Raw genomic sequence first — 20,554 nt, forward strand, 5'->3', positions numbered from 1 at the left:
CAAAAATGAGCCCTGACCGGTTCGGCTCAGTGGATAGAGCGTCGGCATACGGACTGAGGGGTCCCGGGTTCGATTCCAGTCAAGGGCATGTACCTTGGTTGCGGGCACATCCCCAGTAGGGGGTGTGCAGGAGGCAGCTGATCTATGTTTCTCTCTCATCCATGTTTCTAACTCTCTATCCCTGTCCCTTCCTCTCTGTAAAAAATCAATAAACTATATTTTTTTTAAAAAAATTTGACAAAAATGAGTATCCTGGGAGAATCAATTGGCTATATGTAATTTATAAGACTATTTTATATTTTATTATAATTTATAAAATGTGTGCTACACATCCTTTGTCAAAAAAATATATACACACACACACACACACACTGAGTGGCCAGATTATGAGATTATTATATATATCCCACGTTCAAAGGCTGTTAAATCGCGTTGTTTACCCATATCTTCAGGAAAAAATCACTTCTACTGTCATGGTAAACCTGCTTCCCTATCTGTAATGGTCTGGCCCTCTAGCAACTTCAACACGAAATTATAGGTAATTTGCCTACAAACATCAGGTGGTCATAATAATCTGGCCAGTGTATATATCCTATATAATAAAAGCCTAATATGCTAAATGTCTTGTCAACCATTCAACCAATCAAAGCGTAATATGCTAATATGCTAAGGCCACTCAACCACTCACTATAATGTATACTGACAACCAGGGGGCAGTCGACCGGTAGACCAGTCGCTATGATGTGCACTGACCACCAGGGGGCAGATGCTCTGACTGGTAGGTTAGCTCGCTGCTGGGGTCCGGTTGATCGGGACTGAGCGAGATGGGCCGGACATGCCCTGGAGCCCTCCTGAGGTCCTTCCCAGCTGGCCAACCTCCCACGTCCCTCCCCGGCCCTTATTGTGCACTGGTGGGGTCCTTTGGCCTGGCCTGTGCCCTCTCGCAATTCAGGTCCCCTCGGGGGATGTCGGAGAACAGGTATAAGCCCGATCCCACAGGCCAGGCCAAAACATTTACTAGCACACCACTATAAGGAGTCCAGTGGCAGTTTGAGGCTTTAAAAGGGAGTTCGATTCCATTTTAACCTGGCTTCAGGAACATTCTCTTTTGAATGGCTCAAGTATTGGGACACAGAACTCATAGAAAAGGAAACATAACTCAATATGCTATTTGACTCTGCATGAACATTATTTAAATCTACTAGTACATAAGCTTTTATGAATTTTAAGTTTAAACTTTTATCTGTTAAAATCCATCCTCTACCTTCTGAAGCCAAACAAATATACAGGAAAATTGTAAATGGCCTACAATCCTAATTTTGATTTATTACTTCCATGTGAGAACACAGCAAAATTTGGTACCAGAATGATAATAGTGATTAATTGTGCAAGACATTTACAGACTGTTTCATTTGAGCCTCACAAAAACTAGAGGTTATGAATCATCACCCCTACTTTACTAGTGAGAAATCAGTTTTGGCTCAAAGAAATTAGGCAATTGTCAAGGATGTATGCTCCAACACTACCACTTCAAAACCCAAAGTTCATCCTGTGACACTGGTTCAGACTTGGCCTCTTCCAAATGACTGTATGCACCATTTATTAGCACTTGATCACCATCAGTGAACAACCTTATTAAGGATTAAAAATTGAGCCTAATTACTATAATTCATATTGAGATATAAAAGCATTTTAATAGATTATTTTCTTAAATCTCTGAAATGGTAGCAGAGAGGGAAGGATTGTTGTTTTGGCATATGCATGACAGCTTGGGAGAAGTTGGCCAGGAGATAACTTCTTGATGCCCTGAGCTACATTTACTCCATCATAGAAAGACCAGAGTCAGGAATTTGTCCTCCCTTCTGAAAGTTTGCAAACCCCAAAGATAAAGCCAAAACAGAAATACTCAATACACTTCTTTCCCATTTTCCTTCCATCCCCTACCTCCATTCAGAGTTAAATGTTAAAATTTTTTAAAAGTTCTTGAGTAAATAATTTGATAACATTTAACAATGTTCACATGTAAAATCACCAGGAACAATCTGTCAATTTATATTTCTTGGAGGTAAAAATTAAATAAATGTGGGGTTATGTAGCTAGCTGTGTTTCAATTAGCATTGAGGTCCCATAAAAGTGACATAAAGAACCAGGCCATCGTGGAAAAGTAATGTCACATACATATTTAAAGTTGATTTATATTGAGTAGTCTTTTTAATGTACTGTGGGTCTACTGCCCTAAATCTTAAAGCTACAATGAATACTAACCAAATGAATTCACATGTAACGAAAAATACCAAACTTATTTATTTATGGGATAATCACCTATTTTCCACTCCTAATTATTAGAGACTGATCTGAAAACTTGGTGTCTTACTGTTCATCCCAATTTTAAAAAAATATTTAAGACCACCATCAAGGAAGATAATTCACAAAAGAATACTAATAAATGATCAGATTGACAAAGACCTTTTTTATGATAATACCCTGTATAAGTATTTGAGGGGTTGAGAAGTGAAACACTCTTAAAAAAAACTCCAGATAGAAACATGAATGGGAAGAACTTTTAAAAAAAGTAATAATACTCCACACCTATGTGACTAAACACAAGCTGCAATTTAAAAAAATAAATAAATAAAATAAAATAAAAAAAGTAATAATAGCTACCATTGAGTACTTACCATGTGTAAGGCACTGGACTAAGTGCTTTTAATATTTTCACATTATCTCCACTTTATGGATAAGAAAACTAATGCTCAAAAAGTTAAGCAATATGCCCAAGGACTACAGAACTAGTGTAAAAAATAATAACAGAGCTAGAAGACAATTTGGCAACAAGTATCAAAAGTCTTTTTAAAATGTGCATATTTTTAGAGCCAGCAATTCTTGGAGTTTATAATAAACAGAGGCCCTGGCTAGGTGGCTCAGTTGATTGGAGTGTCATCCTGTACACCAAAAGGTTACAGGATTGATTCCCAGTCAGGGCACATACCTAAGTTGCACGTTCAATCCCCAGTTGGGGCGCACACAAGAGGTAGCCAATCAATGGTTCTTTCTTTCCCTTCCTCTCTCTCTAAAAATCAATTAAAAAAACATATCCTAGCCCTAACCGGTTTGGCTCAGTGGATAGAGCCTTGGCCTGCGGACTCAAGGGTCCCAGGTTTGATTCTAGTCAAGGGCATGTACCTTGGTTGCCGGCACATCCCCAGTGAGGGGTGTGCAAGAGGCAGCTGATCGGTGTTTCTAACTCTCTATCTCTCTCCCTTCCTCTCTGTAAAAAATCAATAAAATATATTTTTTTTAAAAAACATATCCCAGGTTGAGGATTAAAAATAATTAAAAGATTAAAAAGTGCTTTAAAAAATATACAATTTGCACGATGACCATTACATTATCCTATATAATAAAAGCCTAATATGCAAACTGTCCCCTTGACTAGGAGTTTGACCGGGTGCGGGGCCAGCCAGCCAACCGCCCACATCCCCTCCACCTGGCTAGCCGGGCCCACCAGCCCCAATCGGGGCAGGCCAGCCGGACCCCACCCGTGCACGAATTCATGTACTGGGCCTCTAGTTATTTATAAAAATGAGAAGTAGAAACAACCTAAAGGTCCAACAACAGATAAAAGGCTGCTTTCAGTGTACAGTGAATTGATGCAATGGAATTCTATATGGCTATTTAAAATGATGGTATAACGCTATACTTAGTAAAATAGAAAGCTAGTCCCATGTTAAAGGGAAAAAGCAAAATAAAGAAGTGTATATAACTTTTATTAAAAATAATATAGTGTAAAAAAGACAAGAATATATCCCAAAATGTTAATTTGTTATATATTGTGGTAGAATTTTTAGTGATTTGTTTTCTTTACTCACATATATTTTTAAATATTTTTACAACAAAAATGAACTACCTATGTAAACATTTATTTAAAATAAGTCTCTTAAGTACAAATTAGTCACGGGAATGTAAAGTACAGCATAAAGAATATAGTCAGCCCTAGCCAGTTTGGCTCGGTGGATAGAGCATCGGCCTGCGGACTGAAGGGTCCCAGGTTCGATTCCGATCAAGGGCACATGCCCGGGTTGTGGGCTCGATCCCCAGTGGGGGGTGTGCAGGAGGCAGCCAATCAATGATTCTCTCTCATCGTTGATGTTTCTAGCTCTCTCTCCCTCTTCCTTCCTCTCTGAAATCAATACAAATATTTTTTTTTTAAAAAGAAGTCATTAATATTGTAATACCTAAGTATGGTGGCAGGTGGGTACTGGAAATATCAGGGGAAGTATGTGATTGTCTAGCCACTATGCTGCATACCTGAAACTAATAGAAAATAATACTTAATGTAAACTGTAATTGAAAAATAAAATAAAAACATTCACACACTGTTCACAGGAATGAAAATAATATTATCATTTTAAAAAACTGTTCAGGAGTTTCTTATAAAATTAAGCATACATCTACGATATGATCCTGCCATTCTACTTGTAGATGTGTACCCAAGAGAAATGAAAGTGTATATTAACACAGATGTTAATTAACACAACTTGTTGCCAAATTGTCTTCTAGCTGTTATTATTTTTTACACTAGCTTCTCAACCCCTCAAATACTTTGTGACAAATGTTCAATGCAGCTTTTAACAATAGCCAAAAACTGAAAATAATTCAAATATTCATCAACAGGTGAATGAATAAACAAATTGTGTACACCCATACAATGCACTACTACTCAGCAACAAAGATTGAAATATTGATATATGACTGGATAAACCTCAAAACCATTATACTGAGTAAAAGAAGCCAAATACAAATAAATACACATTATATCATGCCATTTATATAAAATGGAAGAGAATGCAAACCTATTTAGTGACAAAACAACAAACCAGATCAATGATTGTCTAAAGCCATACATCAGCAAAATCTGTTGTTCCTTGAATTCCTATTATCATCTTTCAAACAACAAAAAATTTAAAAAATATTTTTCTATTATGTCGATATATTTTTGTATATGCATTTATCCTCCAGATATTGTCCTATTACATTATTTTATTTTTTAAATATATTTATTGATTTTTTACAGAGAGGAAGGGAGAGGGACAGAGAGTCAGAAACATAGATGAGAGAGAAACATCGATCAGCTGCCTCCTGCACACCTCCTATTGGGGATGTGCCCGCAACCAAGGTACATGCCCTTGACCGGAATCGAACCTGGGACCCTTCAGTCTGCAGGCCGATGCTCTATCCACTGAGCCAAACTGGCCAGGGCTACATTATTTTAACTAAAAAAATCTCCATCGCCCTAGCCGGCTTGGCTCAGTGGATAGAGCGTCAGCCTGCAGACTGAAGGGTCCCAGGTTCTATTCCAGCCAAGGGCACATGCCTGGATTGCGGGCTCGATCCCCAGTAGAGGGTGTGCAGGAGGCAGCTGATCAATGATTCTCTCTCATCATTGGTGTTTCTCCCTTCCTCTCTGAAATCAATAAAGAAATATATATATATTTTTTTAAATCTCCATTTTATTATTTAAGTATTTGTTTAATGTTTTGAAATTCAAGACTCTTTGAAAATATTAAAGACAGCCTGGCCAGTGTGGCTCAGTGGTTGAATGCCGACCTATGAACCGGGAGGTCGTGATTCAATTCCCAGTCAGGGGACATACCTGGGTTTCAGGCTTGATCCCCAATAAGGGGTATGGAGGCAGATGATCAATGATTCTCTCTCACTATTTATGTTTCTATATTTCTCGTTCTTCCTTCCTTTCTGAAATCAATAAAAAATGTTTGAAAAAATATTAAAGACAAAAATTAATAAAAATAATCTTAACTTTCAAATGTGGCTTTTTTAATAGCAAAATGGAAAATGGTAAACAATCTCTCTTTAAAAAAAAAAAAGTCAAACCGGTTTGGCTCAGTGGATAGAGCGTCAGCCTGCAGACTGAAGGGTCCCAGGTTCGATTTCGGTCAAGGGCATGTACCTTGGTTGCGGGCACATCCCCAGCGGGAGGTGTGCAGGAGGCAGCTGGTCGATGTTTCTCTCTCATCAATGTTTCTAACTATCTATCTCTCTCCCTTCCTCTCTGTAAAAAATCAATAAAATATATTAAAAAAAAAAAAAAAGTCAGCACTTCCAAAAATAACTAGAGAGGCTTAAATATGTAGAGCTAATTCAGAAAGGGGATAATACCTTATTTTAATCCAAAAAAAAAGGAAATATTTACTGGACCTTAATGAAATTTTCCATATGTCATTTAAAAATAAATGATTCTTATAAGTAAGGGTTTTTTTTTTTTAACATTTCAATATATTCTCTGAAATGGCATCTTGTTAACCTAATATTTAACTTAGATATACCAGACAAATATTTAAAATCAGCAAAATAAAAACCAGTAAGACAATTTGCATCTGAAAGCCTGACATTCTGATTTACTGGTTTATATTCTCCTAAATATAATAATATAAACCAGGGGTGGGGAACCTTTTTTCCGCCAAGGGCCATTTGGATATTTATAACATCATTTGCAGGCCATACAAAATTATCAACTTAAAAATTAGCCTGCCATATTTGGTCAAACATTTAATTAACTCACCCTACATGGCTTGGCCTTGATTTCGTGGGCCTCATACAACCTGTGGGCCAGATATTCCCAACCCCTGAACAAACAGTTTTGAGTACTCAATATATCAGAAATACAACTATCTATCTAAAATTGTTAACTTTCAACAATATGACACATCAGTAAACATTAATACAATATTCTAGCAATCATCTTATATGAAATAAGTGGAAAACAAATTTCTCAACAACAGGAGTCAAGTTCATCTAATAAAAAAATTTTATTTAAAAAACCTAAACAAACATTAAACACTTTTAAATTGAAATAAGTTGTGAAACTTCCTTTTCCCTTTTATGAACAGAAAGTTTCAAAAATAAAAGGACAAGTATAATTCTAGATATTTCGTTGTTTTCTAATATTGTTTTAGTAAATTATTTATTCAATCGCTTCTTTAGGTTCTCAAGGTGTTCCACATTAATATCTTCCAAGGCCAGTACCACTGCTTTAGACAAGGAGGGATTAAATGAAATAGTCATTAGACAGCACAAATCTATTAAATCTCGTTGACATTTCTGCAAACCCTCCAGGAACTTCTGATATTGAAGAGGGTCCTTTTTTAACTTTTTCATCTCTGCTACTGAAAACCCTATCAGACCAGCAAGTATTTCATCTACAAAGTCTACATCTAGATATGCAGTTCCATCAGAAATCTTTGCTGTTATACTCCAAATGCCACCAGAACTTGAGAGATTTCCAGTTAAGGTTACGATAAAGGCTTTGACTTTCACTGTTATAACTTTCTTTGGTTTGCTGGCCATTAGAACAGACAAATAGATAAAGGGTGGAGAATACAAATCCATGGTGTTAGAAAGTTTAGTGCTGTCCTCTGATGATTTTAAAGAATAATTCCGTAAACGCTGATCATTTCCATTACAAATTTGTGAACTTCTTTTTGGAGTTCTGACCAGTTCTCTATTTAATATTGTATTATTTAAGGAATGTACATTTGAACTGATGATAGTTTGTTTCACTTTATTATCTGTCTCTGAGTTCTTATCTTTATTTGAAAAACCATGGGTTATGGATACATTATGATTAACTGAAAAAACACCATTGTTGTGGTCTTCATCAGTCATTTGTTCAGATAAATTATTTTCATTCCAATTATCATTTCCATTTTTGCCAATTAAAGAAAAATTATTCGGAGTATTAGGCTTATATGAAGATCTTGCTATACTGTCATCTGGTATTCTGTTCAAAGTCAATGGCTGCAATTCTTTAGTCTCCATTTGTTCTTTCTGGACAGCTTCTTCTAAAAGCAAGGCCTCTGCTAAGGAAAAGTCATCTAATTCTTCATCAGTGAAATGCACAGATTGATTTGGTGGTTTCTCCTTTGGTCTGGGAGAAATAACAAGTCCTGGTTCAAAACTTGACTGTCCTGTGGGAATAGTATTTGAGGAACTACCTATACTGAAACGTCTTCTTTCCAAGGAGGTGTCATTATTTGCTGCAAACACATCATTTTCATCAAGACTTGCCAAGAGTTCTTCATCAGAAGGTTCTAATTCAAGCTCTAGATCATCTGTATTTCTAGGGATGTTTTGGTTAGAATTATTTGGTATGACTGAAACTATAGGATCAGGTTCCCCAATTAATCTTCCAAGTACTTTTTCTTGGGCATATTCCTCTAAAAGAGCATCTACTTCTCCTCCCAACACCTTCACATTTTCTGGTTTCAATAAGAGAACACCAAGACGAAAAGAAATGATTCCATATATCAAAATTTTTGTACCTGGAGGAAGATGACTATGAAGAACTGGAATAGGCTGATATTCCATTCCCTGCACTTGTACAATTCCATCAGTTAGCTGTAGCATCAACATTCGTGAAGGCTTGGCTTCCCAAGGCTTTTGGGTTACTTGTGTTTCAGCTGTAATTAACTCATTCATAGTATTCTTTCCTCTCAACTTTTGCATCTGGGAATATGCAGGCTGACTTACATCAACCAATGAATTAATCTGCAGAGCAAAAAATCCATTCAGCTCTCCTTTTGGGACTTCTAAAATGTCATCAGGTAAAAGAGGATGCTCTAAATCTTTCAGATCGGTAAGGAGCCATTGCTCAAAAACTTGTTTATTCATTTGTGCTTGACTCAAATTAATATTATCATTTTCTTCTTGGATCCAGTTAATACAAGCTTCCAACCACGTTACAGGTACTTTAACATGCCATGTAGCTAAAAGCCAGGTTTCAACTCTTAATGCAACACTAGTTACACTCATTTCTTTTAAATAAAAGAAATATTATACATCTGTTACCTAAAAACAAAAAACAAAAGCAAAAGAATTATAATTCAGTGTTTAGAATTATAGTTCAACTTAAATGTTGCCTAATTATGCACAATGCACAAACAGGCATACCCATACCCTTTTAATTTTTCTCACTTTCAGCATCTTCAAATTCTTTCACTTTCTACATATCCAAAATTCAAATACAACAAGTATATTATGAGAAAAGCAAAAGCTTTGAAAGCTAACTTAGCCAAATTACTTCTCTGACCTATTATAAATTTCTTAACTTTTCTAGCTCAGATTTTTCATCTGTAATACGACAATAACACCATCTATCTTACAGGGTTGTTATGAGGATTACATAACATTTAAAGCATAATGTCAGATCTATGAAAGACACACAGTAAATAGTAATTATTGTTAATATAATTATCAGATTTTAATAATTTAAAACAAAATCTGAGTTTGGGTTTCAGAAATATTCTAAATTCTAATAAAAGCAACCTCCTAACTATTCAGGCAATAGAAAAAAAAGAAACAATATTCACTAAGATTATTTTCTTTTTTTTTAAAATATATTTTATTGATTTTTTTACAGAGAGGAAGGGAGAGAGATAGATAGTTAGAAACATCGATGGGAGAGAAACATCGATCAGCTGCCTCCTGCACATCTCCCACTGGGGATGTGCCCGCAACCCAGGTACATGCCCTTGACCGGAATTGAACCTGGGACCTTTCAGTCTGCAGGCCGATGCTCTATCCACTGAGCCAAACCGGTTTCGGCCACTAAGATTATTTTCATAGCTATAATTCATACTCTATTAAAACATACCATTGTGCATGACCATACAGCATTTAAATATGTAGTCTAAGGATAAAGTTAAAACAAATAACAATAAATTCTGAGCTGACATAAAGCATCTTATTTGTTTAGCTAAATAATTTCAATAGTCCTGTGAGGTAAATATACTTCTGATTTTCTCAGTATGATAAAACAGAAGCAAAACAGTAAAGACTAACCAACCCTATATTCACAAAAGTATTATTTTTTCCTTCTACACATAAAAATATCTAAGAGTTAGCCCTAGCCATTTGGCTCTGTAGAGAGAGCATCGGCCTGAGGACTGAAGGGTCCTGGGTTCAATTCCAGTCAAGGGCACATGCCTGGGTTGCAGGCTTTGTCCCCAGTAGCGAGTGTGCAGGAGGCAGCCGATCAATGATTCTCTCTCATTGATGTTTCTCTTTCCCTCTCCCTTCCTCTCTGAAATAAATATATATTTTAAAAAATATCTAAGAGTTAAAATTTATAAAAGTTTTAATACATCCATAAGAAAACTTACCATTTGGAGCAGGAACATAGGATTTGATGATAGGACTTGGAACTGGTTGTTCAGTGGGGTACTTGTAACTTCTACTGCTCAGAAATAGCCCCAGGAGCTAAGACAAGAAGCAGTAAAGGTTATGAGGAAGCTGCAGAATCACTGGCCTATTTTCCTAAGTGTAAGAGTTTGAAGGCATGATTTTTCAGATCCCTGTTATCAATCAGGGTAGAGTATAGGTAATACAGAATTTTAAAAATGAGGTTTGGAGTGAGATGAACAAAAGCAAGTGACCATGAGAAATTTATACCCGCTAAACTTGTTTCCTTGTCTATATAGTACTTACTTCATGGGTTACTATTAAAAATTAAAGGAGATGGGAGAGGATAGAGGGCAGAGCACCAGCCCAGGTACAGATATTAAGCAGTTAGGTCAGCTGACCCAGGACAAATCTGGCCCAGTTAGGCTGCTCACCTAGGCCTCAGAATTACCACCTCTGTGGCCACTCAGTCACAAGGCCTCTGTAGGCGGAGAAGTGGACCACCCAGAAGGTGTCCAAGGCCCACAAATGACTGGAGGCTGAAGCAGGCCAAAGCAGCTGAGGCTGAAATTAAACAGCACTGCCTGCAGAGGGAGAAAGAGTTCAAGGCCAAGGAAGCTGGGGCTCTGGGATCCCATGGCAGTGGCAGCACTAAGGTGGAGGAGGATAACCAGGAAAAGATAACCGTCTAGACCAGCGGTTCTCAACCTGTGGGTAGCGACCCCTTTGGGGGTTGAACGACCCTTTCATAGGGGTCGCCTAAGACCATCGGAAAACACATATATAATTACATATTTTTTTGTGATTAATCACTATGCTTTAATTATGTTCAATTTGTAACAATGAAAATACATCCTGCATATCAGATATTTACATTACGATTCATAACAGTAGCAAAATTACAGTTATGAAGTAGCAACGAAAATAATTTTATGGTTGGGGGTCACCACAATATGAGGAACTGTATTAAAGGGTCGCAGCATTAGGAATGTTGAGAACCACTGGTCTAGACCTACGTCTGGCAGAACAGGGATGAAGTCCTGGATAACTTTTGGCCTTGCCTGGGACTTCAGGCAGATATCTATGAAAACTACTGCATAAATAGATAAGAAGAGAGAAGTACTTGTTCCATGGATTGGCATTTTAGATGCCTTAATGGGATATGAACCATTAGCAAAGCTCGAGCTATTTCTTGTGAAAGGTATTATTTCTGTATATTATATACGGTAGGTCTTCATTTTATGTCGAATGGCAAATGCTACTTCTTTGTAGAAACTTAAAACTTATCCAAAGATTTCAATTTTTACCTCGTATTTCTTAGAAATTTAATCAATATATACATTGTCTGGTTCCTTATGTCTTTTAGTTCAAGTAACATATCAGTACTGACTTTTTCTTTCTTAGATGTAGTTAAAAAAAAAAACATGCAATTTTTTGAAGAAAGAAAAAGGGGTTTCATTTTTTCCGCCTACAGCTCTCTTGGAGGTCAGGGGTTTTATCTATGAAAAAGTAGTAAATAGCCCAGCTGGGTGGCTCAGTGGGTGGGCGTCAACCTATGAACCAAGAGGTCAAGGTTCGATTCCCAGTCAGGGCACATGCCCAGATTGCAGGCTGGATCCCCAGTGTGGGGTATGCAGGAGGCGGCAGATCAATGATTCTCTCTCATTGTTGATGTTTCTATCTCTCCTCCCTTCCTCTCTAAAATCAATAAAAACATACGTTTTTTTTGGTTTGTTTGTTTTTTAAAAAGGAGTAAATAGTTACTTGTAACCTGTATTAAGCAGCAGCCAGCCTAAAATAATACTTTCTGTCTAAGTGTTAGAACAATGAATAGTAGTATAATTATTTGGGCTGCTTTTAGTTTCCCTTACACAAAATTACTAGATGACAACTCAAGAACTTGTTTCATGTTATTGGTTAAAAAGTAAAGTTTCTTTATTATGTAAAAATTTTTTTAAAATACAAGAGCTAGGAGAGCCAGTACTAGTAAGTAATCTAATGGTTCAGAGTACAACTATGGTGCCAATTTTTTTTTAAGTATATTTTATTGATTTTTTACAGAGAAGAAGGGAGAGGGATAGAGAGTTAGAAACATCAATCAGCTGCCTCCTGCGCACTCCCTACTGGGGATGTGCCCGCAAGCAAGGCACATGCCCTTGACCGGAATCAAACCTGGGACCCTTCAGTCCACAGGCTAAAACTCTATCCACTGAGACAAACCAGTTAGGGTGGTGCCAATTATTTTTCACTTACAAACTCTGCCACCCTAAACAAGTGTTCATATTATTAACACATGGTTAAAATTGAAAGTAGTAGTTATAGTTGTGAGAATTACATGAATAACATTTTAAAGGAGTTAAGATCATTATAATTACTGGCTCTCAGATTTAAATGGAAGTATTTCCTAACTTATTGCTAAGGAAAGCAAAACAGTGTGCTAACTTTTGTGTACAAAATAAAGGAAGACAAGCATATTTCTATTTCCTTGTATATGCCTAAATCACCTCTAGAAGGATATACAGGAATAAAACTTTTAATACATAGCTTACACTCCATAACAAAGAATAAGATCTTTGTGGGCCAAAAACAGAGAAACATTGAGTGGGTACAAAAACCCTAAAGAGAGGACTAAAAGCAGTGTGTAGGCTACAGCTCCAAAGCTCCAAGGGTTCAACATGCCAATTATAGGGTAGAACTAGAAACAGACTCTTTGCTAAAATTGGCCAAAATATGTTTCATCCACCACCTACCTATGGCCTATGGAGAATGGAAATGAGGCCTACATAACATGTATAGTATATATAGTATGGTCTAGAACAGTGATGGCGAACCTTTTGACCTCCACGTGTCAGCATTTTGAAAAACCCTAACTTAACTCTGGTGCTGTGTCACATGTAGAAATTTTTTGATATTTGCAACCATAGTAAAACAAAGACTTATATTTTTGATATTTATTTTATATATTTAAATGCCATTTAACAAAGAAAAATCAACCAAAAAAAATGAGTTCGCGTTTCACCTCTGACACGTGTGTCATAGGTTCCCCATCACTGGTCTAGAAGTAGGCTATTCATATCAATCGATGTATCTCTCCAATTGATGTTTCTCCCTCTCTGTCTTTCCCCTTCCCTTCCACTCATTCTAAAAATCAATGGAAAAATATCCTCAGGTGAGGATTAACAAAAAATAAATAATTCTATGTATACTAGGATTGTTTTTTCTACAGGTTACAAAGAAAAGCTTATTAAAATTTTTAATCAAATGAAAAAAGTATTAACATGTGGGATCTGTATTATATTTAGCTAGATTTCAATAACTGAGCCCTTTAATAATTTAGTAAATCCTATTATTTTCATCTTCCCCTTCAGGTAATTCCTAAGGTTTTCATTTCTACCTTTCTCAGGAAATTGAGTAACCATAGTTACTGCAGGTAGAAGCAACTCAGAGGGAAGATGTTAGCGAAGGCAGTACAATTTCCCATCAGCACACATACAAAAAACAGCTTTTAATCCTCAGAAGTATATATATATTTTTAAATTGTACATTAAGAAATGCTCGTACCATATAATGCACTTCTTTTACTTTCCAAAATTAATCTTAAGAAAACAATCAGGAGGAGAAACTAAGATGGCGGCATAGGTAAACACCGAAAATTGCTGCCTCGCACAACTTCAAAAATACAACTAAAAGACAAAAAGGACATCATCCAGAACCACAGGAAGGCTGGCTGAGTGGAAATTCTACAACTAGAAGGAAAGAGAAAAGCACACTGTGACTCAGAGGAGGTACAGAAGTAAAGTGCAGAGGTACAGAGGCGCACGCAGAGAGGGCTGGCAACTGAGGACACGGTTGTCTTTTTCAATCGGGAGGGAGTCTCAAGCTCCCAACTGCTCTGAACTCCAGTTCCGGGCGAATCTCTGGGGACCCAGACTCATACGGGGAGAAACTGGACAGTCTGGCATCGGTCAGAACTCGCAGGCGGCTTTCTCTCAGAGGTGCTTGCAGCGATTACCAGGACACTGAGACACGGGGCTTTTTAGGGTAGGACTGGGGAGCAGCCATAGCTGCTTGATCTGCCCTGTTGATCCCCTGAGACCCCACCCCACCCAAGCTGTGTGCAGAGGCTTTTGCATATGAAAGGCCAGGCCCTTTGCAATCTGAAAATTACCTAACAAACTGCAGCTGGGTCAGAGAGACCCAGAACTTCCAAAAGAAGGCCCAAGGCCCCACAGCAGCTTGCATTGCTTCACAGTTAGGCCTCATCTGGGCACCTCCAAACCCCAAACAAAGAAGAGGAATCTGCAGATCTCTCCATAGTTCCTGCTGGGTAGCCTCAGGCAGAGGCTAGATTAGCACCTCCTTAGACATCCAAGAGCCAGTGTACCCAGTGGTCAGAGTGGGACCATCCAGATTACAACTCCTCAGATCCATAAGGGACACACTCAGAGGGCAGACTCAGTGAGCACCAAAGCCCCACTGAAGCAAGTCTTGCCCCAGAAGGGTGTTCCCAGCACAGTTCTCTCACTACAGACACAGCTGATTCTCACAGCCAATTGGTCTGGAGGTCAATTCCTCCCAATGATACCTACAACAATCAAGGCTTAACTACAACAAGACTGTGCACAAAGCCCACAAAGGGGTGCACCAAGAGTGTCCACCTCAGGTAATTGGGGAGGCTGAACCACTGGGCCCTATAGGACACCTAGCACACAAAGCCACTCTATCGACACAGAGAAGCATAAAAAAATGCGGAGACAAAGAAACAGGTCACAAATGACAGAAATGGAGGAAAGCAAACTACTGGATATAGAGTTCAAAACCAAACTTATAAGGTTTTTCAAGAATTTTCTAGAAACCGCCGATAAATTTAGTGAGACCCTCAAGAAATCTAGTGAGACCCTCGAGGATATGAACAAGGACCAACTAGAAATTAAGCATACACTGACTGAAATAAAAAATATTATACAGCCCTTGCTGGTTTGGCTCAGTGGATAGAGCGTCAGCCTGCGGACTGAAGGGTCCTGGGTTCGGTTCCAGTCAAGGGCATGTACCTTGCTTGCGGGCACATCCCCAGTGGATGTTTCCCCAGCAGGAGGCAGCTGATCAATGTTTCTCTCTCATCAATGTTTCTGACTCTCTATCCCTCTCTCTTCCTCTTCTAAAAAATCAATAAAATATATATATTTTTTAAAAAAAGAATATTATAGAGTTCCAACAGCAGACTAGAGGATCGCAAGAATCAAGTCAAAGATTTGAAATACGAAGTAGCAAAAAACACCCAACCGGAAAAACAAAAAGAAAAAAGAATCCAAAAATATGAAGATAGTGTAAGGAGCCTCTGGGACTGCTTCAAGCGTACCAACATCCGAATTATGGGGGTGCCAGAAGAAGAGAGAGAGCAAGATATTGAAAACCTATTTGAAGAAATAATGACAGAAAACTTCCCCTACCTGGTGAAAGAAATAGATTTACAAGTCCAGGAAGCACAGAGAACCCCAAACAAAAGGAATCCAAAGAGGACCACACCAAGACACATCATAATTAAAATGCCAAGAGCAAAAGACAAAGAGAGAATCTTAAAAGCAGCAAGAGAAAAAAAGTCAGTTACAAGGGAGTACCCATAAGATTGTCAGCTGATTTCTCAACAGAAACTATGCAGGCCAGAAGGGAGTGGCAAGAAATATTCAAAGTGATGAATAGCAAGAACCTACAACCTAGATTACTTTACCCAGCAAAGCTATCATTCAGAATTGAAGGTCAGATAAAGAGCTTCACAGATAAGAAAAACCTAAAGGAGTTCATCACCACCAAACCAGTATTATATGAAATGCTGAAAGGTTTCATATAGGAAGAAGAAAAAGGTAAAGATACAAATTATGAACAACAAATACACATCTATCAACAAGTGAATCTAAAAATCAAGTGAATACATAATCTGATGAACAGAATAAACTGGTGAATATAATAGAATCAGGGGCATAGAAAGGGAGTGGACTGACTATTCAGTGGGGGGGGGGGGTGTGGGGGGTGCGGGAAGAGACTGGACAAAAATCATACACCTATGGATGACAGTGGGGGAGGGGGTAAGGGCAGAGGGTGGGGTGGGACCTGGGTGGAGGGGAGCTATGGGGGGAAAAAAGAAGAACAACTGTAATAATCTGAACAATAAAGATTTAATTAAAAAAAAAAAAAGAATCAGAGGGAAGGGAGGAGTGGTTATGGAGAGAGATCAACCAAAGATCTTATATGCTTATATGCATTACATATGGACACTGACAATAGGGTGGTGAAAGCCTAGGGCGAGAACTGGGTGGAGGCAGAGAATGGGGGGGGGGGTGGGGGGCGACATCTGTAATCATCTCAACAATAAAGATTTTTTTTAAATAAAAAAGAAAAATATAAAAAATAAATTAATTTTTTTTTTAAAAGAAAACAATCAGGAATGAAATTACAGACTTATGTTCCAGAGTGTTTATCATTGTTTTTATAGTGTGGGGGGAAAAAACAGCAACGATCTAAGAAATGTAAGATAATAGCATCTTTAAAAAAACATTTTTAAGGCCAGTTTAATGACATGTTCATATTTTATTTTGTAGAGAAAAGGCCAGTTATAAAACTACACATATCTGCCAAAACCGGTTTGGCTCAGTGGATAGAGCGTCGGCCTGCGGACTGAAGGGTCCCGGGTTCGATTCCGGTCAAGGGCATGTACCTGGGTTGCAGGCACATCCCCAGTAGGAGATGTGCAGGAGGCAGCTGATCGATGTTTCTCTCTCATCGATGTTTCTAACTCTCTATCTCTCTCCCTTCCTCTCTGTAAAAAAATCAATAAAATATATTTAAAAAAAAAAAAAAAAAAACTACACATATCTTAATCCCCACTAATTCTGTAATCATGAAAAAATTTTTAAACACACTTTGATTGATATTTTGTGCATGTTAAACTTGGCTGACCACAATAATCTACATTTGAGATCTTGACTGCAGGAACTGAGCAGAAAGAAAAGAGTAGGAAAATTCTATCACTCATCACTAAGACTTAAGCATATTTGATTTCTAGATTAATTTTCAATGAGCCTCACATATTTCAAGATATTTCAAGGTTTTTTTTTTTGTTAATCCTCACCCAAGGATATGTTTCCATTGATTTTTAGAGAGTGAAAGGGAGGGAGAAAGACAGAGAGAGAGATCAATGTGACAGAGACACATCGATTGGTTGCCTCCTGCATGAGTCCCAACCAGGGCCAGGATAAAGCCTAGACCCGAATCGAACCCGGGATCCTTCAGTCTGAGAGCCAACACTCTATCCACTGAGCCAAACTGGCTAGGGCTTTTAATTTTTTAAAAAAATAGAAAAAGAGGCAGAAGTGCTATCCTTTTGGGCACTGTATATAGCATTCAACCAATACCTGAGACTTAAATCATTCAATGTTTCCACTACCTTCATCTAAAAAGTAAAGGTAATCTGTGCTTTAATTCATTTGGGATGACTTGAAGATACTTCCTGAAAATTAGGGGGGGGGGGGGCTCGACTACATGTAATGACTGAAATCAGAAAGAAGTAATCAGTGAAGCTATTTGTGGATCTTCCATAACCTAATATAAGAAAAAAAAAAACAGAAAGAGAATAGATTTAGGAGTTTGATTCCCAAGTCTGCTATGTGACCTCAGGCATGTTCTTTAATTTCTCTTAGTCTTAATTTCCTCATCCATAAAACAAAGATAACCACAACCTACCCACAGAACTGAAATAATGATTAAACTGCCAGCACAAAATCTGGCACATGGTGGGGAATTCAGGAAATGTTAGCTATGATATTTTAAATAATCACCCAGACAGACAATGTACAATCTCAATTATATTAGCTTATCTAAAGTAAGTCCCACCCTGGACAGTGTGGTTCAGTTGGTTGAACATCAGTCTGTGCACCAAAAGGTCTCCAGCTCGATTCCTAGTCAGAGCATATACCCAGGTTGTGGGTTTCATCCCCGTTGGAGCCAGATCAATGTTTCTCTCACATCTTTCTTTCTCTCTCTCTCTCAAAATCAGTAGCATATTTTTAAAAAAATTAATGAAAATCCCACCTAAGTAATAGTAGCTCTGATTTCATTGGGAGTCCAAAGTGATCATATAGTTCATTACACAAAAAAGGAGCCATTGAATGTATCAATAAATTTGGCAAGTCCTTGACTGAGCAAAGGTAATGATATAGTTTGGCTGAAAACCAGAGAGGATGAAAGGATAGTGAAAAGACAGATTTTCCTGTAATTTAAAGGGTAAATTTACAATAAATTATAAGAGATAAGAAAGAAAACAAGTGGAAAAGGGAAAAAACAAAAACATGCAACAATGGCATTTAGAAAAGGTAACAGCTTTCACCAATTAGGGTCCAGTGAGAAGACAGTAAAATTGGAAGAAGTTCCTGGATAGGGCTGCTCACTTTGCATTCCTGTTCATTCCTCATCTCTACTTATCGAGGCAGAAAATGATGGCTGCGACAGAAATACTAGTTTGAAAGAAAGCATCATTAGTACAGTGCCCCTAAAAGTGCCCATTCGTATTAGGGAAATGTCCCAGATTTTAAATGACAGATTCAATTAAATGTTGCAAATCCTAATCCCAATGGACAGATGTCTACAATCCAAGTATTCCCAGCCAACACATACTCATCAATTCTTGTACACTTAATGAAAATCTAAACTATGTATCATAGAACCAAAACATGAGTTAAGTTTTACCTCTCAACAAGACTTATGATACACTCTTCCTGGTGGGGACCATTAGAAAAACTATACTACCACTTAAAGCAGTGGTTCTCCACTTTCCTAATGCCGCAACCCTTTAATACAGTTCCTCATGTTGTAGTGACCCCCAATTTCATTGTTACAAATTGAACATAATTAAAGCATAGTGATTAATCACAAAAACAGTATGTAATTATATATGTGTTTTCCGATGGTCTTAGGCGACCCCTGGGAAAGGGTCGTTCAACCCTCAAAGGGGTCGCGACCCACAGGTTGAGAACCGCTGACTTAAAGAGACCTTTAATAAACTCCACAATCCCAGAAACTATGCTCTCGCAGTAGCTAACTGTCCTCCCAGCCAGTAAGTGCTGCTTCACGGAGTCCTCAGTTCCCTCTGAGTTTTCTTCCTGATTAGGCAAGTAAAAGAAAGATAAAGGACAGACGAAATCATAGCCATTTAAAATAGGTGCTGGCTACATCTATTTTGTAAATTACTCAAGGGGGAAATCAAGTTACAATATCATGAATCAGCGCAAATTTGTCGTTACAAATATATACATAGATGAGTGTCTTCTGCTAATGGTGGATCTAGCTTTATGTGTAAATTACAACACTTTTAAAGTGTGAGTTTGGGGTTGCAGAGGAAGCCAGGAGGGTTGAGGAGTGGTGATGTGAGAACTGGGCACCACCACGCCGGGCGATTTCCCGGGTTTGGCAGGATTCGGGGAGACCTTCAGAAAGGAGACCGTCAAAGCTTAGCGCAGGGGCCCCAGAAGTGACCTAACACAAAGCGAGTGTAAACTGGATGGACAGCTAAACCGGAAACACTGGCCCTCGGCGAGGTTCTGATGTTCAGATCACCGCCGAATACCTCGACACACCGTAAGCTCTTTAATAGGTGAACCACCAGAACGCGTATTTTGATGTTTGCATTCACTTGGGATGAATGCGATATTACTTCCAGAAATTTTTCAGATAAAATGCAGCGACACTACAGAATACTCGCATCGCAGGCCCCATTGACAAAAAGAAAAAAAGAGAGAGAGGAAATAGAATGAAAGGTCTCTTCATAACGGGGAGCCCTGTAGAGACGCCTGGATCCCCCCGGACGTGCGGGCTCAAGGTCGGAACCAGAGGGACAAGTTCTCCAAGACTCGGAGGCTCACCGCCACAACCCCGCGGACCCGGGATCCCGCCCAACGGGGGCTGCGGCCCATTACCAACAGCGGGTGTCCGCGGGGAGGGCCGGGCCGGTGGGCGGGCGGGCGGACTGCACTTACCGACCCGCAGCTCGCCCCGCAGCCGGGCAGCCCGGGCGGGAGGGGGGTGTGGAGAGAGGGGGAAACGCGAGTGTGGCCCGAGGAAACGGTGGCATTCGTCTGAGCCTACTACCGACCTGGGACTCTCGCCTTCCCCCTCGTGCAACAGCAGCTCCCGGGCCGCGCGACTCAGAAAACAGGAACCGAAACGGCGCGCGCCCTAATCCTATTTGGCCTCTTCCCGCCCGATTTGCCGCGAGTTCACGCCCCTCCTCCAAACCCAAAAGATTGCTTCGGGCCGAAAACGCCCCCTCCCTGTACTAGTGAACGGGACCGGCTTGAATTCTCGCGAG

General features: G+C 38.8%; 1 protein-coding gene across 1 annotated transcript; it reads right to left on the reverse strand.

Moving 5' to 3' along the window:
• Positions 1-6,808: 6,808 nt before the first annotated feature.
• Positions 6,809-20,465, reverse strand: RMI1 (RecQ mediated genome instability 1). The gene is made up of 3 exons (XM_070430144.1): positions 20,339-20,465; positions 10,179-10,275; positions 6,809-8,865 (listed from the first exon to the last, which is right to left on the reverse strand). The coding sequence occupies exon 3, from the start codon at positions 8,827-8,829 to the stop codon at positions 6,979-6,981; it is 1,851 nt and encodes a 616-aa protein (XP_070286245.1). The 5' UTR covers positions 8,830-8,865; positions 10,179-10,275; positions 20,339-20,465; the 3' UTR covers positions 6,809-6,978.
• Between the last annotated feature and the right edge of the window lie 89 nt (positions 20,466-20,554).

The sequence above is a fragment of the Myotis yumanensis genome, unplaced genomic scaffold, assembly GCF_028538775.1.
Source record: "Myotis yumanensis isolate MYYU_CA2020_CCGP unplaced genomic scaffold, mMyoYum1.0.hap1 SCAF_12, whole genome shotgun sequence".
Lineage (NCBI taxonomy): Eukaryota > Metazoa > Chordata > Mammalia > Chiroptera > Vespertilionidae > Myotis > Myotis yumanensis.

Excerpts from the sequence above, each read along its gene's own strand:
- RMI1 (XM_070430144.1), bottom strand. The coding sequence starts at position 8,829 with ATGAGTGTAACTAGTGTTGCATTAAGAGTTGAAACCTGGCTTTTAGCT.